At 35.2% G+C, this 18,147-nt stretch overlaps 2 protein-coding genes across 4 annotated transcripts in view; one reads left to right on the forward strand and one right to left on the reverse strand.

The window, feature by feature from the left end:
• Dgk (diacyl glycerol kinase 1) overlaps positions 1 to 18,147 on the forward strand; it is a 48,968-nt gene that overhangs the window by 13,470 nt on the left and 17,351 nt on the right. For both annotated transcript variants that reach the window (XM_088049775.1, XM_088049776.1), the window contains exon 3: positions 3,365 to 3,441. In XM_088049775.1, the coding sequence (XP_087905901.1) occupies positions 3,365 to 3,441 (77 nt within the window). The remainder of the gene's footprint in view (positions 1 to 3,364; positions 3,442 to 18,147) is intronic.
• On the reverse strand, positions 14,974 to 15,545 carry LOC148180664 (uncharacterized). Of its 2 annotated transcripts, none has more exons than XM_088049768.1 (3): positions 15,433 to 15,545; positions 15,256 to 15,382; positions 14,974 to 15,135 (listed from the first exon to the last, which is right to left on the reverse strand). In XM_088049768.1, exons 1-3 carry the CDS (start codon positions 15,530 to 15,532, stop codon positions 15,006 to 15,008), a joined length of 357 nt encoding a protein of 118 aa, XP_087905894.1. In that variant the 5' UTR covers positions 15,533 to 15,545; the 3' UTR covers positions 14,974 to 15,005. The 2 variants fall into 2 exon arrangements, with proteins under 2 accessions (XP_087905894.1, XP_087905895.1); XM_088049769.1 differs by having other exon boundaries at positions 14,991 to 15,211.

Genomic DNA, 18,147 nt, shown 5'->3' on the forward strand with positions numbered 1-18,147 from the left:
TCAAATATGCCAAAACTCAAAATTTTAGACCTAAAAGAAAAATTAAAAAAAATATTTTAAGGACGAACTAAATAATTCAATTAAAGAAGTGTAATTTTGGAACTTGACATGGTACAGCAATGCTAATTGGAAAAATTTCCACTTTGAAATGGCTTATCAAGTGTGCTAAAGCCCAAAATTGTGGAGCTAAAATAAATAAATTTTAAAAATGTTTAATTAGTTTTAAAAAAATCGAACATTAAAAAGATGTTAATGCCGTGCTATTTTGATACTTTGAACGACACAGCGATAAGATTTGGGCAAATTACTACTTACTGTGCTAAATCTCAAAATTTTAGAACAAAAAAGAAAAGTTGCAGAAATTTTCTTGTTAGGCCGAACGATTAAAGACACTTTTTGAATCGAATTTAGCAAATAAGCAATCCATTGCTGCCGAACGTCGACAAGATTCAGTTATGCGCCCCAATAAAAAGAAGATAAACAGTTTGTTGAAATAAAGTTCTATCGCTATTTGCTTCTCTTCGCTTTTATCATTACCGTTGTCGTAGAAGAGTTATTAATAGAGCCCGCATCAGTTCATGTGTATTATTTGCACGTAATAATGGTGAGGAGGGGAGCAAAGTATTGGCGAAAAGCAACAAACCACACGTTCATTTTTATCAGTCATTAGCATTGCGTGCCTTCCCTCTCTTAATTTGCATTTTGATAGCTCGTACTTGTTCGGAATAATTTATTAATGCCTCATATAATTAGCCGATTCTTTCGTGGCACTGATATCCTTTCCACACACATGAATGAAGTTGGCGCAGTGTCGACTTGTGGCGCGCTTTCTGTTTCCGATAGAGAACGTGTAAACAGGGACTAATATAATCATTGCTTAATTACGATGAATAGTTGATAAATGATGAGACGACTGACACTGCTGAATGGGAATAGTTGCTAATCTAATTAAAGCTGAATTGACACTGAAACGTTTATATGTAGTACAGTCTAATTAGATCATTAAAGAAATATTTTTTTCTTGCAACAACATGCCCTATTGGGGTTTCTCCATCCCTTCGCGTTGAATTAAACATGTAAACTCTGCCCTCTAACATCCTACAATTACCACAGTAAATGCATACTTAATTAGGACCGATAAAACTTTCAGTGTTAGAAGGATGTTCGGTACACGAATTTAAGCATGCACAGTTGTAGCTTGAAACCCGGGGAAAATCATCATCAAATGGATTGGAAATTATCTCAGACGAAGAGTCGTCACGTTCGAGCTTTTCACACTGAAAAGTTTTTTTTGTAAGATGGAAAACTTTCCACAGATCTATACTCGCCTCATCTACCGAGAAAACGGTTCTAAAGTGTCGAGGGTCTGAAATGGAACTCAAACTAATTTTCAGAGACGTTTTTAATGTGATAACGGTGAAGAAGACTATGAGAAATAGATATTAGGCTTTTTAGGGGCCTTGTGTTGTTGGCTACATTTCTTTAATTTTTAAGATAACATTTTGAGGGTTTGCGTTCGTTTATAATTAACAGAGCTTTAGAATCGGATGCAAAAATTTGTTTTTAGGCGACTTAAATTGAAAATGGATTTTTTGGACCTAAAAAGCGGCCTAAAAGTAAGTCTTTTCTGGCCGTAAACATTTTTGGCCGATCTATAGTGGCGCCATCTATCCCTAGTTTTGCATATTACATCAAGATACCGATATTAATTTCAATTTTATAATTATTTGGGTAAAATCAAATGGACAAACTGCTGTAAAGTGCAACAAAGACGTGTTGAATTATTGAAAATGAACATGTCTAGCAGCACATCAAACCTAATTCATACAAATTGTGAAGCTACACATGCCGAAACTGCAAATGTAAATAAAAAAAATATGAACTTTTCTAAAGGATTCATAAATATTTCCAATTATTCAGTTGTTATAAATGATTAAATCAATAAATCATAAGTAAAAATTAATTAACTTGTAAATTTAATGATGTCGCCTAAAAAATCTTGTGTGTATCACGGCCAAAAAGTGCCATTTTGCCCTTGCCTTCTATCTGGCCTCGGCTATCGCCTCGATAGCAACACTTTTTGGCCTTGGTACACAAATAACTATTTTTATCACCGCTAGTTTTAAAGTTGCGACGCTTTCAAAATGTAATTTTTAGCGATTTTCGAAAATTTGTCAATCTATTGACCGCGATAATCAAAATGTGCCTTCATACAAATTATTAACCAATTTCTTGGATTCCTTATATCATTTTGAAAATTTTTTACAATTTTTTTGCTATTCTTTAAAATATCTTAGGGATTTTCAACATTCTTTAGCTTTTTTCCAAATCCTCAAGTTCAAAACTCGAAGTTTCTGTCCGTCTATAAAATAAAAATTTTTAAAAAACGTCTTTTTTGGTTCACAATTTTGAATTTTAGCATAGAAAATAAACAAGTTTATACTAGTAAAGTATCTAAATTTTATTGTCGTAGCGTGAAAATTATCAAAAAAAAAAATTATGAATAATTTTTTTTAATTAGTGTCTTTTTTAGTCTACAATTTTAAAATTTGGCGGAGATGATAAACATGTTTATACTAGTAAACGGCTTAAATTTCATTGGCGTAGCGTAAAAATTATAAGAATTAAAAATTTTTATTTTCAAAAATTCAAACCATTCATGAAATAAAATTTTTGGAACTTTTCTTTTTTGCTCTAAAATTTTGGGTTTTGGTACAGTTGATAAGCGTCTCAAAAGTAGTAATTTGACCGAATCTTATTGCTGTACAGTTAAAAAAATTTAAATTACACATTTTTTTTGAAATTCTAGTTTTTCATAACATTGAAAATTTCTAAGATTTGACTCTTTTGCTCTATAATTTTGAGTTTTGACACAGTCAAAAAGTAGCGCAAATACTTTACTTTGATTTTAGCGTCGTAAGTCTGAACCGGTCTGAACTAAAACCATTGAAATTTCGGCCACTGTGAAACTCGTGTTTGTATTGATGATGGGGAGAATGGAAACCTCTCGGGAATAAATTAGTTGTCGCCAACCGGAATTAAAGAAAAATCGCCATTTTAAGCACTCGACTAATTTCAGGGCCAAGTTATAAGTACTAGAGGAATTGCTCGTTAAATTTAACGCCCTGTTTCCATCCACGGCGTAAAATTAAATAACATTATTATCTATAAAATGCTGGGAGCAGCACTGAGCTATTATCCCGTTGAGAATAAAAATTGGATATCCAAACAAGCATGTTTGTGAATACGCCCAATAACCTCATTACCTTAATTGGATTATTTGTCCATCATTTACACGAAGACTTGTTTGCTTAAATGACTGGTGAAAATAATCGGATCAATTTTAAATACTCTTCTTTTGCAGATTCTACTAAGAAATTACAAGACGTTTTAGTGGAATTTTGCGGCACTGGACCACCCTACAAGCATAATCCTGATGGGGTAAGTTGCAAACTAATTTCGAAATGAAATTGGAATTAATGCTCACCGGAATGTTTAAATTAAGTGCCATTGAGTTTGCGATTCCGGATCGACTAAACTCAACATTCATCAGTTTTTAAGATCGTCGTTATCTTAATAACCTCTCCAATCGCACCTAGTTTATGTTTCTGGCTTTGTTCGCGATTCCGTTTTATTGCTTTTGCGAATTTACGATATTTTCTTACGAAACGTTGCATGAACTGTCCAAATTTTATTGTCACAACATCAAAGTTGGCAGAATTATGAATTTTGTATTCTCAAAAATTCGAAATTTCCGTCCGTCTATAAAATAAAAAATTCTAATAAGTGTCTTTTTTGGTCCACGATTTTGAAATTTAGCTGAAATGATAAATAAGTCTAAACTAGTAAACTGTCTAAATTTCATCGTTAAAATTGCCTGAAATATGAATTTTTATTCAAAAAAAAATTTAGTAATTTTCGTCCGTCCATGAAATAAAAAATTCTAAAAAGTGTCCTTTTTGGTCTACAATTTTGAAATTTTAAGCAGAGTATAAACATATTAGAGCTCGTAAACTGCCTAAATTTTATTGCAATAGCTTTAAAATGTTCAGAATTATGAATTTTTATTCTCTAAAATTTGGAAATTTATATTGGTCCACAAAATAAAAAATAATTCTAAAAAATGTATTTTTTGGTCTACAATTTTTAAATTTGGTGTAGATGATGAACATGTTTAAACTCGTAAACTGTTTAGATTTCATTGCCGTAACATGAAAATTTTCTGAATTATGAATTTTTATGCACAAAAATTCGAAATTACCGTCCGTCCACTAAATTAAATTTTTTAAAAAGTGTCTCTTTTGGTCCAAACTTTTGACATTTATCGGAGATGATAAACATGTTCAAACTCGTAATCTGTCTAAATTTCATTGCTATAACGGTTAAATGGTCTGAATTATGATTTTTTTGGTCGAAAATTCGAAATTTTCTTCCGTCCATAAAATACAAAATTCTAAAAGTGTGTCTTTTGGTTCAAACTTTTGACATTTGGCGGAAATGATAAACATGCTCAAACTAGTAAACTTTCATTGCCATAGCGTTAAAGTTATCACAATTATGATTTTTTTTTGTTCAAAAATTCGAATTTTCTTTCTGTCATAAATAAAAATTGTAAAAAGTGTCTTTTTTGGTCCACGATTTTGAAATTTAGCAGAAATGATGAACAAATCTAAACTAATAAACTGTCTAAATTTCATCATCATCGCGTTAAAATTGTCAGAAATATGAATTTATATTCAAAAAAAATTTTTGTAATTTTCGTCCGTCCATGAAATAAAAAATTCTAAAAAGTGTTTCTATTAGTCCATAATTTTGAAATTTGGCGCAGATGATAAACATGTTCAAGCTCGTTAACTGTCTAAATTTCATTGCCGTGACATGAAAATTATCAGAATTATGAATTTTTAAGCACCAAAATTAGAAATTTCCGTCCCTCCACTAAATAAAAAATTTTAAAAAGTGTATTTTTTGGTCTACAATTTTTAAATTTGACAGAAATGATAAACAATGATAAGCAACAAATTAATAAACTGTTTAAATTTCATTGTTATTGCGTTAAAATCAGAATTATGAATTTTTATTTTCAAAAACTTGAAATTTTCGTCTGTCCATAAAATAAAAATTTTTAAAGTGTTCTTTTTGGTCCACGATTTTGAAATTTTGCGGAAATGATAAACAAGTTCAAACTAGTTTATTGTCGTAGCATGAAAATTATCAGAATTATGAATTTTTATTTTAAAAAACTCGAAATTTTCGTCCATCTATAAAATAAAAATTTCTAAAAATCGTCTTTTGTGGTCTTCAATTTTAAAATTTAGCATAGATAATAAACAAGTTCAAACTAGTAATCTGTCTAAATTTCATTGCCGTAGCATAAAAATTATCAGAATTATAATTTTTTTTTTAAATTCGAAATTTTTGTTCGTTCATGAAATAAAAAATTCTAAAATGTGTCTCTTTTGGTCCATAATTTTAAAATTTGGCGTAAATGATAAACAAGTTCAAACTAGTAAAGTGTCTACATTTCATTTTCGTAGCGTTAAAATTGTCAGAATTATAAATTTTTATTCTCAAATTCAGGTTTAGATCGGCAGAATTTTTAATTGAGTTTGACTCTTTCCATCTCTTCGCACAAGAGCTAAATAAAAATTTCGGCCGACCCCTGACATTTCACGAGGAAATACCTCCACTCGTCGAATTCGACGTCCACTCGGATATTCGCCACACACCACTCGAATAAGCACCTGAAATCGTAAATAGCTCCAATTAATTTATGTAAAGTTATAAAATGATTTTACGACGCAGTAAATCGGCTCACTTTAAATAAACGAAGATTGGCAAATTTGGTAAGGACGTGAATGAACCAATTTTTTTGCCGTTTCTCTCGCCACCCTAGAATTTTTGCGGTCGCTCTCTCTCTGGATTGACGTCATCCTGCGACCTACTTCGCAGGAAAGGGTGCCGTAGCCCGGTCATGACGTCACTCATCCCCACCGACGTCAGAGTAGAAATTTCGACGATCGATCTCGCCCGACGGGGTGGAAAATGCAAGAATTGGGCATTTTTGTACAAACCTCGGCGCAATAGAATACAATGACAATCTGATTTAATAACTTCTTATCGTACGGAAGCAATCTAAATTTTCTTTCGTCTCCGCGTTATTTTTATCGCAGCAATTCGCACTCGATTCCGTCGGTGACCATCATCTTCCAGAGACGAATGGCCCCTCCGGGAGACAAGGAAATTTCCCGCTGACCTTAGTATCGAACCAAATCGGATCTGGAGAAAAATAAACTTATTTTCAGAGGTGACACTCGCATTTCAATAATCTCCATTTTCAATAAAAAAGTCAAAGCGCGCTGGAACAAAGTTAACATTGCAACGTCGGTAAATGGGAAGAAGCAAGTCTCGTCGGGATATTAATGTTTGCTCTTGCTCATCTTGGAGCCACCAATAAACACATCTGTAAACATTTTCCCTCAATTGAGTTTGTATCGAAGTCGAAATTATTATAAAGAGACGAAGGGAAATGTCTCTGCTGGAAGGTTTTGCTAATATCAAAGTCTCAACTTTTACTTGGATGATTTTGGAAAGTTTTAATTAAATGTGGATTTGCTACTCGTGGCGCTCGTTTGTGTTTGCAAATTGAATACTAAAATCAAATAGATATACAAGCAGGTAAAGTTCCGAAACGTCCATTTTTTTGTATTTACGGAATCCATCCAAACTAAAAAAATTTAAATTTCCTAGTGTTGGATTTGTAAATGCGCACAATGTTTTTTTACATAGCCGTGGATTCATGAACGGCGATTTTATTAATCGCAATTAACGATTGGCAAGTTTGCCTACATTCGGAGTTTAAATTGCTGAAATCTCACGATTTTGTTGTTTTTCTTGAGGGAAAATTTGATTTTTTTCGACCAAAAAAATATGCCTAAAAGTTTCTGAACCTTCTTTGGTCGATTTCACGCTGTATTTTTGGAAATTTGCGTTTTGGGGCTCATTTTACGCAGAATTTTGCGTTGAATACAAAACCGCCCTTGTTTTTTTAAGAACAAATAACGGAATTAGAGGCGTTTGAAATTTGCCTGGGCCAAAATTTTGAGGTTTCGGAAATGACGATATCTCCGGAATTAAGACAAACATATTCAAATTTTTTAGCTTAGAAATCGGTCTTAGATGGTTTGAATTCAAAATTTTTATTTTTTTAATCTAGGAGTTGGCTGCCTTTTAGTTTCTAATTCAGACTCGGTTGCTAGCTCGCTTATTTATGAAGCAATTAAAGTATTGTGCTCATTTTACGCAGAATTTTACGTAGAATCCAAAACGGTAAGACTCGTTAAGATCGGCAGAAAAATAATTGAGTTATGAGCGATCAAAGTTTTGGATATTGGATCTTTAGTTGGGAAAATGTTCAAAGCTCGATATCTCCGAAACTAAAAAAACATTTTGAGAAACGGTTTGCGCCATCGTTTTTCTCGGCTCATTCTACTCTAGAATAAGCCCTCAAAAGTAAAAAATTCGATGGTAATTTTTTTGGGCAAAAATTTTCAATTTTTTGTTTTTCGATCGCTCCTCGTAAACTACTTGCTCCATTGATCTGAGATTTTGTGAGTTGATAGACCTTGAGCTGCTTTTTCCATCGATATATAATTCAATAACATTAAACGTAGTTTTCGCCCAGAAACATTGTCCTGAAAATGACCGTAAAATCACCCTCTGAAAATGTAATTCGGTCGATTTCTCGTTTATTTGTTATGGAAATTTTAGTTATATGGGCTCATTATATGGGCGTTGAATCCAAAAATATGTTTATTTTTCTCGTACGTCAACAAACAACTGAGTTAGAGGCGTTTGAAATTTTGGGTTGTCGCCAGAGGGCCAAAAGTTTGGAGGTTTGAAAACGATTTTGCTCGATATCTCCGGAATTAAGACGAATATAAGAAAAATCGTTTTTCCGTGATTTTTTAGCTTAGAAATCGATCTTTGATAGTTCGGATTTAAAAGTTTTTTTTTTCGTATGGAAGTTGCCTTTTGGTCTCTAATTCAGTCTCGGTCGATATTGCGCTTATTTATGGAGCAATCTTAAAGTATTGGTGCTCATTTGACGCAGAATTTCGCGCTGAATCCAAAACTACCATTATTTTTCTCCTCCGTCAACAAATAACTAAATTTGGAGCGTTTGAAATTGCCAAAGGGCCAAAATTTTGAAGGTTCGAAATAATCTGTGCTAATTCGAAAAATGCGACAGTTTTGACCAACGACTTTCTCGCGATTTTTTGGAAAACGAAAATTAGTCGAAAATGTGATCTTGTAAAAATGAACTTCTGCGGTCGATTTCTCGATTATTTTTGTAGCAAACTTGCGTTATTGGTGCTCGTTTTACCCAGAATTTCACGCAGATTCCAAATCCTGTGTTAAAAAACATAGTGCGCATTAACAAATTAATTTGTCTCGATGGTAGGAGTGGACCTTTATCGTCTATTTTACATGCTTGTTATTACTGCGTGGGCACCGCCTAACTTATCAAGCCATTCTTTTTATCGTACGGTACATTGCTTCCATTTACTGAAGTGAAGTCAATAAAAGCCCCTGGACTGAAATAAACGAATCCGGCTGAAATTAATCGTATAACATTCTATTACAGTTTTCCACCATAAAATTCCATCATGTGTGATTAAACTTGTAAAAAGCGCTCGTAATCGTAATAGCGCTGCGCAAAATTCAATTAAAAGAACGAAAAAGGCGTAACGAATGTCATCGAAAAATTCGACGTAATGAAAAAGGTGTGAAATTTCAAGTTAATTACACTGCGCCAGTGCTCTGTTTGGCAAATTCTCGATTCAAGCGACATTGTTCGACTAGGGAAAACACAAGCCGACGCCGCAGAAACTCATTCAAGTTGAGAAGTTGCTTCAAGTTTGGGGGAAAAAGTCTCCGCCAGTTTAACGTCACTGTTTTATGCATTTCTAAGTGATCTTGGCGCTCTCATTGAAGATTTTTCTTGGATTTTCTCCGTCCATTCATCAATCGCTCTCCGCCTCGCAAAAACCCAAATGGAAACCGTATATTCCAATCGATATTCCTTAGTATCTCGTTACGACCTCAATCGACAAACAAATGTTTGAAGTGTGAAATGACGTATTAAAGACAAACTAGATGACGTCAATGGCGACGGAAATAGAAAAGAAAGAGATGATAGGTCTATATCTGGACCGCACCATTAAGAAAAGCGCCGGTTACGGAGCAATAAACACCGCTTTTTACCGAAATTTTCTTTGCTCGGACGGACTGAGATAACGGAAATTCGCAAGCCAAAACTATCTTTGTTTAGCCACAATGATGGCTTTTTTGGCACTAACCAACCAGTTGGAGGCAATTGCTCGCGATAATGGCGGAAGTTGAGGTTCCTGCTAGTGTTAGTTTGGGAAGTAGAGACGTGACTGCACTGTGCACATTTCCTCGATTCCAAAATTTCAATCGCCATAAATCCAATGTACGGGAGGTGAAAAAGCCCCAACTAGTTCAGGCAAAATAGATACAAAACTTTCAAAAGCTTGGAATTATTCCCATAAGGCTGATTTTTTGTGTGGAGGTTCATTTTATTGTTACAAACAAAATGTCAAAAGGCCCCAAAGTGTGAGATTTTAACGAAGATATACAATTATCAATTTTATTTCTTTCAGGATCTTCAGAAACTATAAGTTCTTGGAGAAAATATACACAAAGAAATTCAATTTAAAGAAGATTAATTTCATACGATGTTAGAAAATCTGGTTGATTAGACTTTTTCGATGTATTGTTATAAAAAAAGCGCTCAATGTACTCTATTTTGAAGATGCTGTAAAAAAGAGATAATTTCTTGTAAAGTTAAAAAAAATCACTACAGGGTGTTTCAAAATTCTCGAATTCCGAGTTCAGAGCGTTGTAGAGAATTACTTCAGTAATTCAAATACTATGTTGACACAGAATCTTAGACAGTACTTTCCTGTCATTTCAAAAAGTCTCGATATAATCCTAGCTTTATTGTCATTATGATTGACGTTAATATAAAAGTCAAACAAATTTTGAAAACGTATTTCTGCGATATGCCACCAATAACAATTGATATGCGGCCACAAGAAAGCCAGAATTGGTTTTGCGCTACAACACTTGGTCATGGGCGAAGATGAATATAGGAGTCGAGTGGTTTTATTATTGCTAAAATGTCAAAATGACAATTGAATCAAAAATTAAAAGTTTGGTTATGAGCAAACGTCCTCCGTAAAGCCCGGTTTACAAACTTTGACAATCAAATGACAATTCTGTCCAAGATTCAGTGTCCACCATTGTATGACAAAAAAAAAACAAGATTTGAGACTTCCCCACAAAGATACATTGATCTGAATGTGCATTTTTTGAACTGCATTTTCTTCAAATGCAGGGTAAAAATTCCAGTATTTATTGTTATTTATGGTGTAGATGATTGTGGATAATAATAATGTTAACCAATTTCTTGAAGAATTTGCTTTATTTGAGAGTTAACAAATCTTAAATTTTTGTAATTTTTCTTAAAAATGGAACGGCAACTATAAATTTTGTCAAAATCTGTCACCCCGCTAAAAATTTGACTTAAACGATGGATTTGTATTCAAATAATGAATACGCATGCTTCTATTTGGTTTTGGAGGCATCAGACAACAGACCTGTGGTAGTTGCTCGCCTATACCATGAGCGATAGCCCAATCGACTGCGTCAGCCAACTCCAAGAGTTTTTGGTCGTTGGACGCGCTAGTATTAATGATTCCATACATGGAAAAGCAGATTCTTGCCGCTTACCGCAACGATCTAAAAATTAGCACACGAAAGTTGGGTCGTCAGTTAGATGTGCGTCTTCCTTTTTAGTGAGCAAGCTGCTTAAAAGTGGCAAAATTGACATTACTTGACAATGTCAGTTACGAGGTTTCGAACGTATCTAAGCAATACAAATAGAAATCATAAGATAGGTCAGGATGTGCTTAAAGTGCTTACATCTTTTTCAGGAAGTGCAAAAAATTTTTTTTTAACTATTTACCGGCAGCACTGGGTTCCCCCTACCGCACTCTGAATTCGGAATTCGCAAATTTTGAGACACCCTGTATATCTTGAAAACGATTAGTCCTACGAAAAATATTATAAAGTTTTTTTTGTTGCAAATTTGATAATTTGATAATGATAATTTATAATAGGTGTTTTTGCCGTTGGAATCATCCGTAACGAACTTTTTTCGCACAATTGACAATTTGTTTATAACAATAAAATGAAGGTCTACGAAAAATGTTAATTTTGCCTGGACTATTTGGAAAGTAGAAACGTGACTACACTCATTTCCTCGACTCCAAAATTTCATTCGCCATAAATCGAACGAACGTACGGAAGGTGAAACCGCCCCATCTCCAACTGTCAATATCATTGCATTTGTTTACCCACACTAATTCTCGTCACGTTTTCGTCAAATTTTACGGCACACGCACATCCCCCATCCATTGAACACGTGTCCCGCCATTATCCTCCTCATTCTCCCGTCTTCTGGTTTTTCCTAATACCATGAGAGACCTCGCGCTCGTTTCCATAGCTATGCGAAAATGACGTCAGAGGCGAAACTTCAACCGGCTTATATTACGACAAAAGTGCCGGCGGCGGGGGCGGAGGTGGCAACGTCCGCCCCAGTATTTCGAGCTTTATTAATCGAACGAGTCCTGTCGTCGATGAGATTATCGTTAGTATCATGGCTAATCTTATTCCGGTATTGATATACAAGTCGCGGGGGATTCCGACCAAAGGAGTCGCCGTGTAATTGGGGGCGGCGAAGATTGCCCACGGGTGACGTAATCGGGAGCGGAACTTTTAAATTGAACGCGGATTTGTCATTCTCGTTAATTAACATTCTTATAGATTGTACCGCTCACATTGTACTGGGTTTGAACTAGTCCTGTCACTTTGGACAATTGTCAATATTGTCACTTGTCAAACGTCAAAATGGCCAATAGCGAAAGAATTTAACAACAAACAAAAAAAATTGAGCAGAGGTTGAGTCAGTTTATCTCTTCAACCATCCAGTTGGCCTAGATCAGGGTCTACTTTATAATTTTTGAAAGTATTTTAACCAACATTCCTATCATTATTTTTGTGAAGCGGCATTTATTTGTACGGGAAATCATAAACGACTAGATGAAAATCATATTGAAACACGGTCGGTGTAGGGGAAACCAGGGTAATGGGAGCCTACTAAGGGAAAATGTTGATAAAAACTTGTTAACATTTTTATAATTTTTAATTAGGAACTCTTACATTAATTATTTAAGTATATTTCAATCACAAATATAATAAATTACAGTCAGCGGTTGAGGTCCAATAACGATTTTACAAAAAAAGTCAATCGCTCCCATTACCCGACACATGCGGGTAATGAGAGCCCATTTAACGTTTTTTGGGAAATTGGGCCATAATATTTACTCTGGCTCGAAAATTCAACTAAACATACTTTAAATGAGATCTTAGTTATTAATTCAATGAACTATTTGTAACACAAATAAAAAATAAATATAGAATATAACTTCAAGCTTACCTTGGCGCTGGCAATCGGCAGTTTTTTATAAGCATGGAGCGAAAAACACACAACCGTTCTTCGTGACTTAACGGATGGCGCTAACAACTTGTGTCTTTGGGGCGAAGTTTGACGATGGTTGACGAAAGCGGTCGAGTGCTTACGATCGCGCAAATGTGCCTACTTTTCCTTGTATTACTATCGCTTCCATTGCCCGATGGCTCCCATTACCCTGCGTTCCCCTACATTGTTGGTTGGTTTGTTGGTTAGGAACGCAATAATAAACATGTGTGATTGGTGAATTCGAAATTGTGACCTTTGTGATTAACTCATGAGAAATGTCATGTGTATCATTTGTGACATTTTGTCTTTTCAAATTAGCTAGTTGATTTCTTAAATCTTGCAGTTATACTAACTGCAGAAAAAACTTTAAATTTTTACCGCCCCGCTAATACTTCTGTAACAGTTTGGTGGTTTTTACTTACATAACACCCTGTATATATGGAGTAAATTATTTTATCAAATGGTTCTGTTTCTAATAACACGGGCATTTTGTTCTTCTACATTCAAAACATGGCAACAGCAACAGTTTGAATTTTTGAACCGGCGCCAATTCACATTCCTATTCATCAAGTCTATCTTGACATTTCCAGTTTTCTTTTTTGCCCTTTAATTGCAGTGCCTCTTTTAAATACTACATATACTATACCGGGTGTTCTGCGGATTAATGAAAATGGGGAAATAACAGGGGAATTTGAATTTTTTTTTGTTCTCTAGAACCGTCAAATTAAATTTAGTCAATGGCGGATTGTGCTCTAGAGAATTCTTATTCTGAGAGCTATTTTTAGAATCCCATGTTATTACGCCCTTAGTAGAAAAATTGAATTAATATTTGTCGTAGTTCGCTTGATATTGAACACAAATTGTTTCGAATCTTCAAAAATTTAGCCCTCTGGCGACAACCCAAAAATTCAAACGGCCATAACTCAGTTATTTGTTTTCGTACTTTAAAAATTCGCTCGGTTTGGGATTCTGCGTTCAATTAGCCCCTATAAAAACCGAAATAGATTATCAGAGGGTGTTTTTGGGGTCATTTTCAAGAAGTTATTTCGGGGCGATGGTTATACATCAATCGAAAGAGCAGCAAAATATCCATCAACTGGCCAAATCTCAAAAACGAAAAATTGAAATTTTTTTATCAAAGATGTTTTCGAGCCGTCAAAAATTTGGCCCTCTGACTCTCTCAATTATTAGCTGAATTCGACTATCTACACCAACCGTTGGGAGTTACCCGCCTATGAGCTCATTTCTTTTGCTGATGAGTGTACATAAATCTTAGTCGTGGCATTTTTCCTTGCCTAGCCACGACTCGTTTAACTTTTATGGACGTTTGTAAAATATGTGCTCGCGTCATATAAATGCGTTATTGTCATAAAACATAATCTGAAACTGTCCCTTCGGTTTTAGGGTGTTTTCTATAAAATTCTTACCAGTAAGCGAATAAATCCAGTAAGCTGGTCATGTGTAAAACAAATTGAGTTACTTAAATGACAGGGCGACCAGCGGTACCAACATGAGAAAAATCCCAAGCCTTGACTGGAAATAGTATAAAATGCCGTTGCCGCCTTGTCCATTGAAAGAAATTTACGAATTTTCACGTCGAATAAGTAAATGGTGTGTAATTTCCCGTTTCCGTCGACGCAAATAACTACACGACGCGACGATGTGATAAAGTAAAACATTAATTTCTTCCTATAACTATTTCTTGTTGTTGTTCAACAGTTCAAGGTCCCGTTCATGAGACCTAAATAGGTTATTAGAATAAAAAACTAGCTCTTGCTTTCATAATTTCCGGCGAAGAGATGAAAAATTAAATATAAATCCACCATTTTCGGCAGGAAATCGAATTTGAGCGAACTAACCGCTACAGCAGAATCGATGTTGCAACTGAAAATCCATTTTTAAAGACAGAAGGTTTGTTAAGGCGCTAGTTTTCCATCCACGCAGTAAATTTGGGCGCCTCCACCACCCAGACAAGTCACCCATAAACGTGCGGCAGCAAACGGCTATTTATAACTGGGTTGCACAGAATATAAACCTCAAATAAATTTCTCGTTGTCGAAGGTAGCGAATCGTAAAAGCTGGCAATCGGCGATTTCCTTTAACGAGCTGGAGATCCTCAAAGAATTGATTTGATTGTGTGGTCCAGGCGCCAAAATGCGTCACCATTATGCGTATAGGCGTCCGTTAGTAATCTAATTAAAACGTATGAAAAATAAACAAAAACGTGTTTCTAAAACACTCTAAAATTTGTTTGTTTTCTTTGTGGAGAGCGCCAATGGAGGTAGAGTTATGCCAGTGAATATCGGAGATTTTTTTTTAATTTGCAATATATTACAAGCTTCGAAAAAATATGTTAAAATACCTTTGATGTAATCTACTATTGCGTGTTATTTAGCTCCCTTTTTATCTTTCGTTTTTCGCCTAATGTCGACATCCGTGGCGTTGACGAACCCGTCATAAGCCTCCGAAGTCCTGTTATCTTCATTGCACCTGACTTGATAACAACACTCTGGATACTCCTTCTCTAAATCGCCCTGGTAAACTCTGCATCGAACTCTATCGCTCAAAGCCACCAGCGGGCACCTGCAAATTCCTCAACTAAGTGAACTCGTGCAAGTCCCAATTACCCGGAAAACTCGATATTCCTGTCTTCCAAACAGGTGGCTTGGACGCACATTCCCTCAATCCGTCTAACTTCTCCGTTCTCCATCGGTCCGATGTTATAAATCGTCTCTAGACAGTGTTTTTCATAGTCTGAGGAGGGAAATGATGAATACCTGTCGGTTGGAGGCAATCTGGCTTACGCTTTAAGTTGGTGCGATTGGCTTTTTCGAATCCGATCCACGACCACGACGGGTTGAGGAGAGCTAGACAAAGAAGTGACACTGTTAAAACCGCCGGCATTTCAATACAGACTGGGAACGCATAAGTGGACGAAATGCTGACCCGAAACTATATTTTCGATAACCTTTGACGCTCAAAGATCGCATTTTCGTGGCCGATTTTACAATTTCTTCCGGGGAGTGCAAATGCATTATGCATTCGAACGGCTCATAAATCCGGGGATTCCGGAATCTTTGTTTAGCAGACATTAAATTAGGCGAAACTCCGAATTTACATCTCCGGAGAGGTTGTCGGAAGTGGGTCAAGTGAAGATTGCGACATCAAACAAGAATTTTAACCCGGAATTGGGTTTTTAAAGTAGTAGAAGCGGCCACCCAAAGATGTCGCCGCGAAAATCTGCTAATTAATCTGAACTAATTATCTTCGCTCGAAACTGCAACCGACATTAATTGCTTCCGTCCGAAAATATCGATCTTAAATCATCTCGTTAGCTTAGCGTTTGATCCGGTACAGCTTTAGTTATAAATTTCGCTCGTCATCCATAATTCTTGACTGAATGAAACATAATTTCTTTGGGTCATTTATTAAAGCCTCGTTCGGAGCGACACAAATTGAATCTTGCTCGCCATTAATCATAAGAATTAGTCAATATGCGTTTCCGTGTTCACACTTTCTCCTATGCCAGTGAAAAATCTACAGAGGTTAATAAATAATCAAGTTTCACACATTTCGGGTGACGAATGTTCTTATCAAGTTTTCAAGAGATGCGCTTCTTGAGAATTTTTTAATAAATTTTCTAACGTTTCGCGAAAAATTCCATGTATCGGGTGTTCCGCGAATTGCTAGGACTAGTTCAAACGCAGTACAATGAGAGCGGCACAAAATAGTTATATGTATAAAGTGCTTTTTTTTAGCCGAGCCTTTTGCTAATCACCGAGGCGAGGGCAAAACGGCACTTTTTGGCCGTGATAAAGATTTTTAGGCGACGTCATTAAATTTACAAGTTAATTAAATTTTATTTATGATTTATTAATTTGATCATTTATAACAACTGAATAAATTGTAAATATTTATGAATCCTTCAGAAAAGTTCATAGACATGTTCATTTTCAATAATTCAACACGTCTTTGTTGCAATTTTCAGTAGTTTGTCGATTTGATTTTACCCAAATCATTATAAAATTGGGGGTAATATCGGTATCTTGATGTAATATGCAAAACTATAGATAGATGGCGCCACCATAGCTCGGCCAAAAATGTCAAAGTCTTTTTGGCCGCTTTTGAGGTCTAAAAATTCCATTTTCAGTTTAAGTCGCCCAAAAAAATTGAAACTTTGTGTAGTTTGAGGTTTTAATCAGTGGATAAAGCGTGACTAGAACACGAGTGCAATATAACGTTTAATCCACAATTACAAACGAAAAAAAAAATCACATTTTATTAACACACTTTCTGTCTTTCGTGATGTGGATAAACTTTTTTGTAACTGTGGAATAAACTAACTTTAATCCACTTGTGGAAAAAATGTTGCAGTTGGGGAAAAAGTCGATCTAAGTGTTAATTGTGAATAAATAGTAGATTTTATAGTTATACGGCAGAAAAGTGGTACTTTTGTCGAGCAATTAAATTGTGGGACAGCAAAAGGCACTTTTCAGCCTAATAACAAATATGCCATACAAGATGGAAGTCTCAAATAGTAACAGTCACAAAAAGTACTTTTCTTCCTAGGCAGAAAAAATTTGATTTTTTCGAAAAAACTTTAGGACTAAAACTTGCGGTCGATATATATTGCGGTCGATATCTCGCTTGTTTTGGAGCAATCTCGCATTATTTTCGCTCATGTGACGCAGAATTTCGCACAGATTCTAAATACGGCTTCAAAATCCACGTTCCACAACAAATAACTGAGTTATGGTCGATTAAAATTTCGGAAAGTGAATTTCTAGTTCCTCAATACCTTCGAAACTACGACAAATGAGAGAAAACAGTCTGCGCCATCTTTTTCTCGCGTCTTTTTCTAATAGAAGTCGCTCTCAAAATACAAATTTATTTTACGAGGGTGCAGATTATCGACACCACTCATTGACTGTTTACCACGCCCATGAGCTCACTTCTTTTGCTGCTGACTATACAAAAAATGTTTCTGCATCAAGGGTCGCTATGCAATGTCACTTAAATTTGCCGCTCCTTACAAATGTGGGTTTACATTTTTTATCAGACATTTGTTTTGACAAAAAAAAACTGTTCTAATTATGGTTTGAAGCAGAAAATCAGAAACTTGGACCCAAAACCGTAACTGAACCATCGTTAACATTGTGCGATATTGAATAATTTTTATCGTAGTTTTGACACTGTGACAACAAAGCGGCAAAATAGTGTATGACAGGCATTCCGGAGCCACCCGTGATGCTACAAACAGTTTGTATAAAAAAGACAATAAAACCTTTTTACACCGTCCGTGTTAACTACGAAAAGAGTGGTAAATGTCAGATTGAGGCTACCTGATTCTGTTACATTAAAGCTAAACAAGCGGCCGCTGCAGCGAATAAGATATGATTTATTTGTTGTATTTTAGATGAGTCAACGCCATCTAAATATACCCAGCGTAAAAATATACTAAATTGAGTGTTTGTGCGGTATTTATAGTCAAAATTTCGTTCATGAAATATTGGCCCATA

Source organism: Gnatocerus cornutus, chromosome 1 (genome assembly GCF_029298725.1).
Source record: "Gnatocerus cornutus isolate USDA-ARS CGAHR chromosome 1, icGnaCorn1.1, whole genome shotgun sequence".
Classification (NCBI taxonomy): domain Eukaryota; kingdom Metazoa; phylum Arthropoda; class Insecta; order Coleoptera; family Tenebrionidae; genus Gnatocerus; species Gnatocerus cornutus.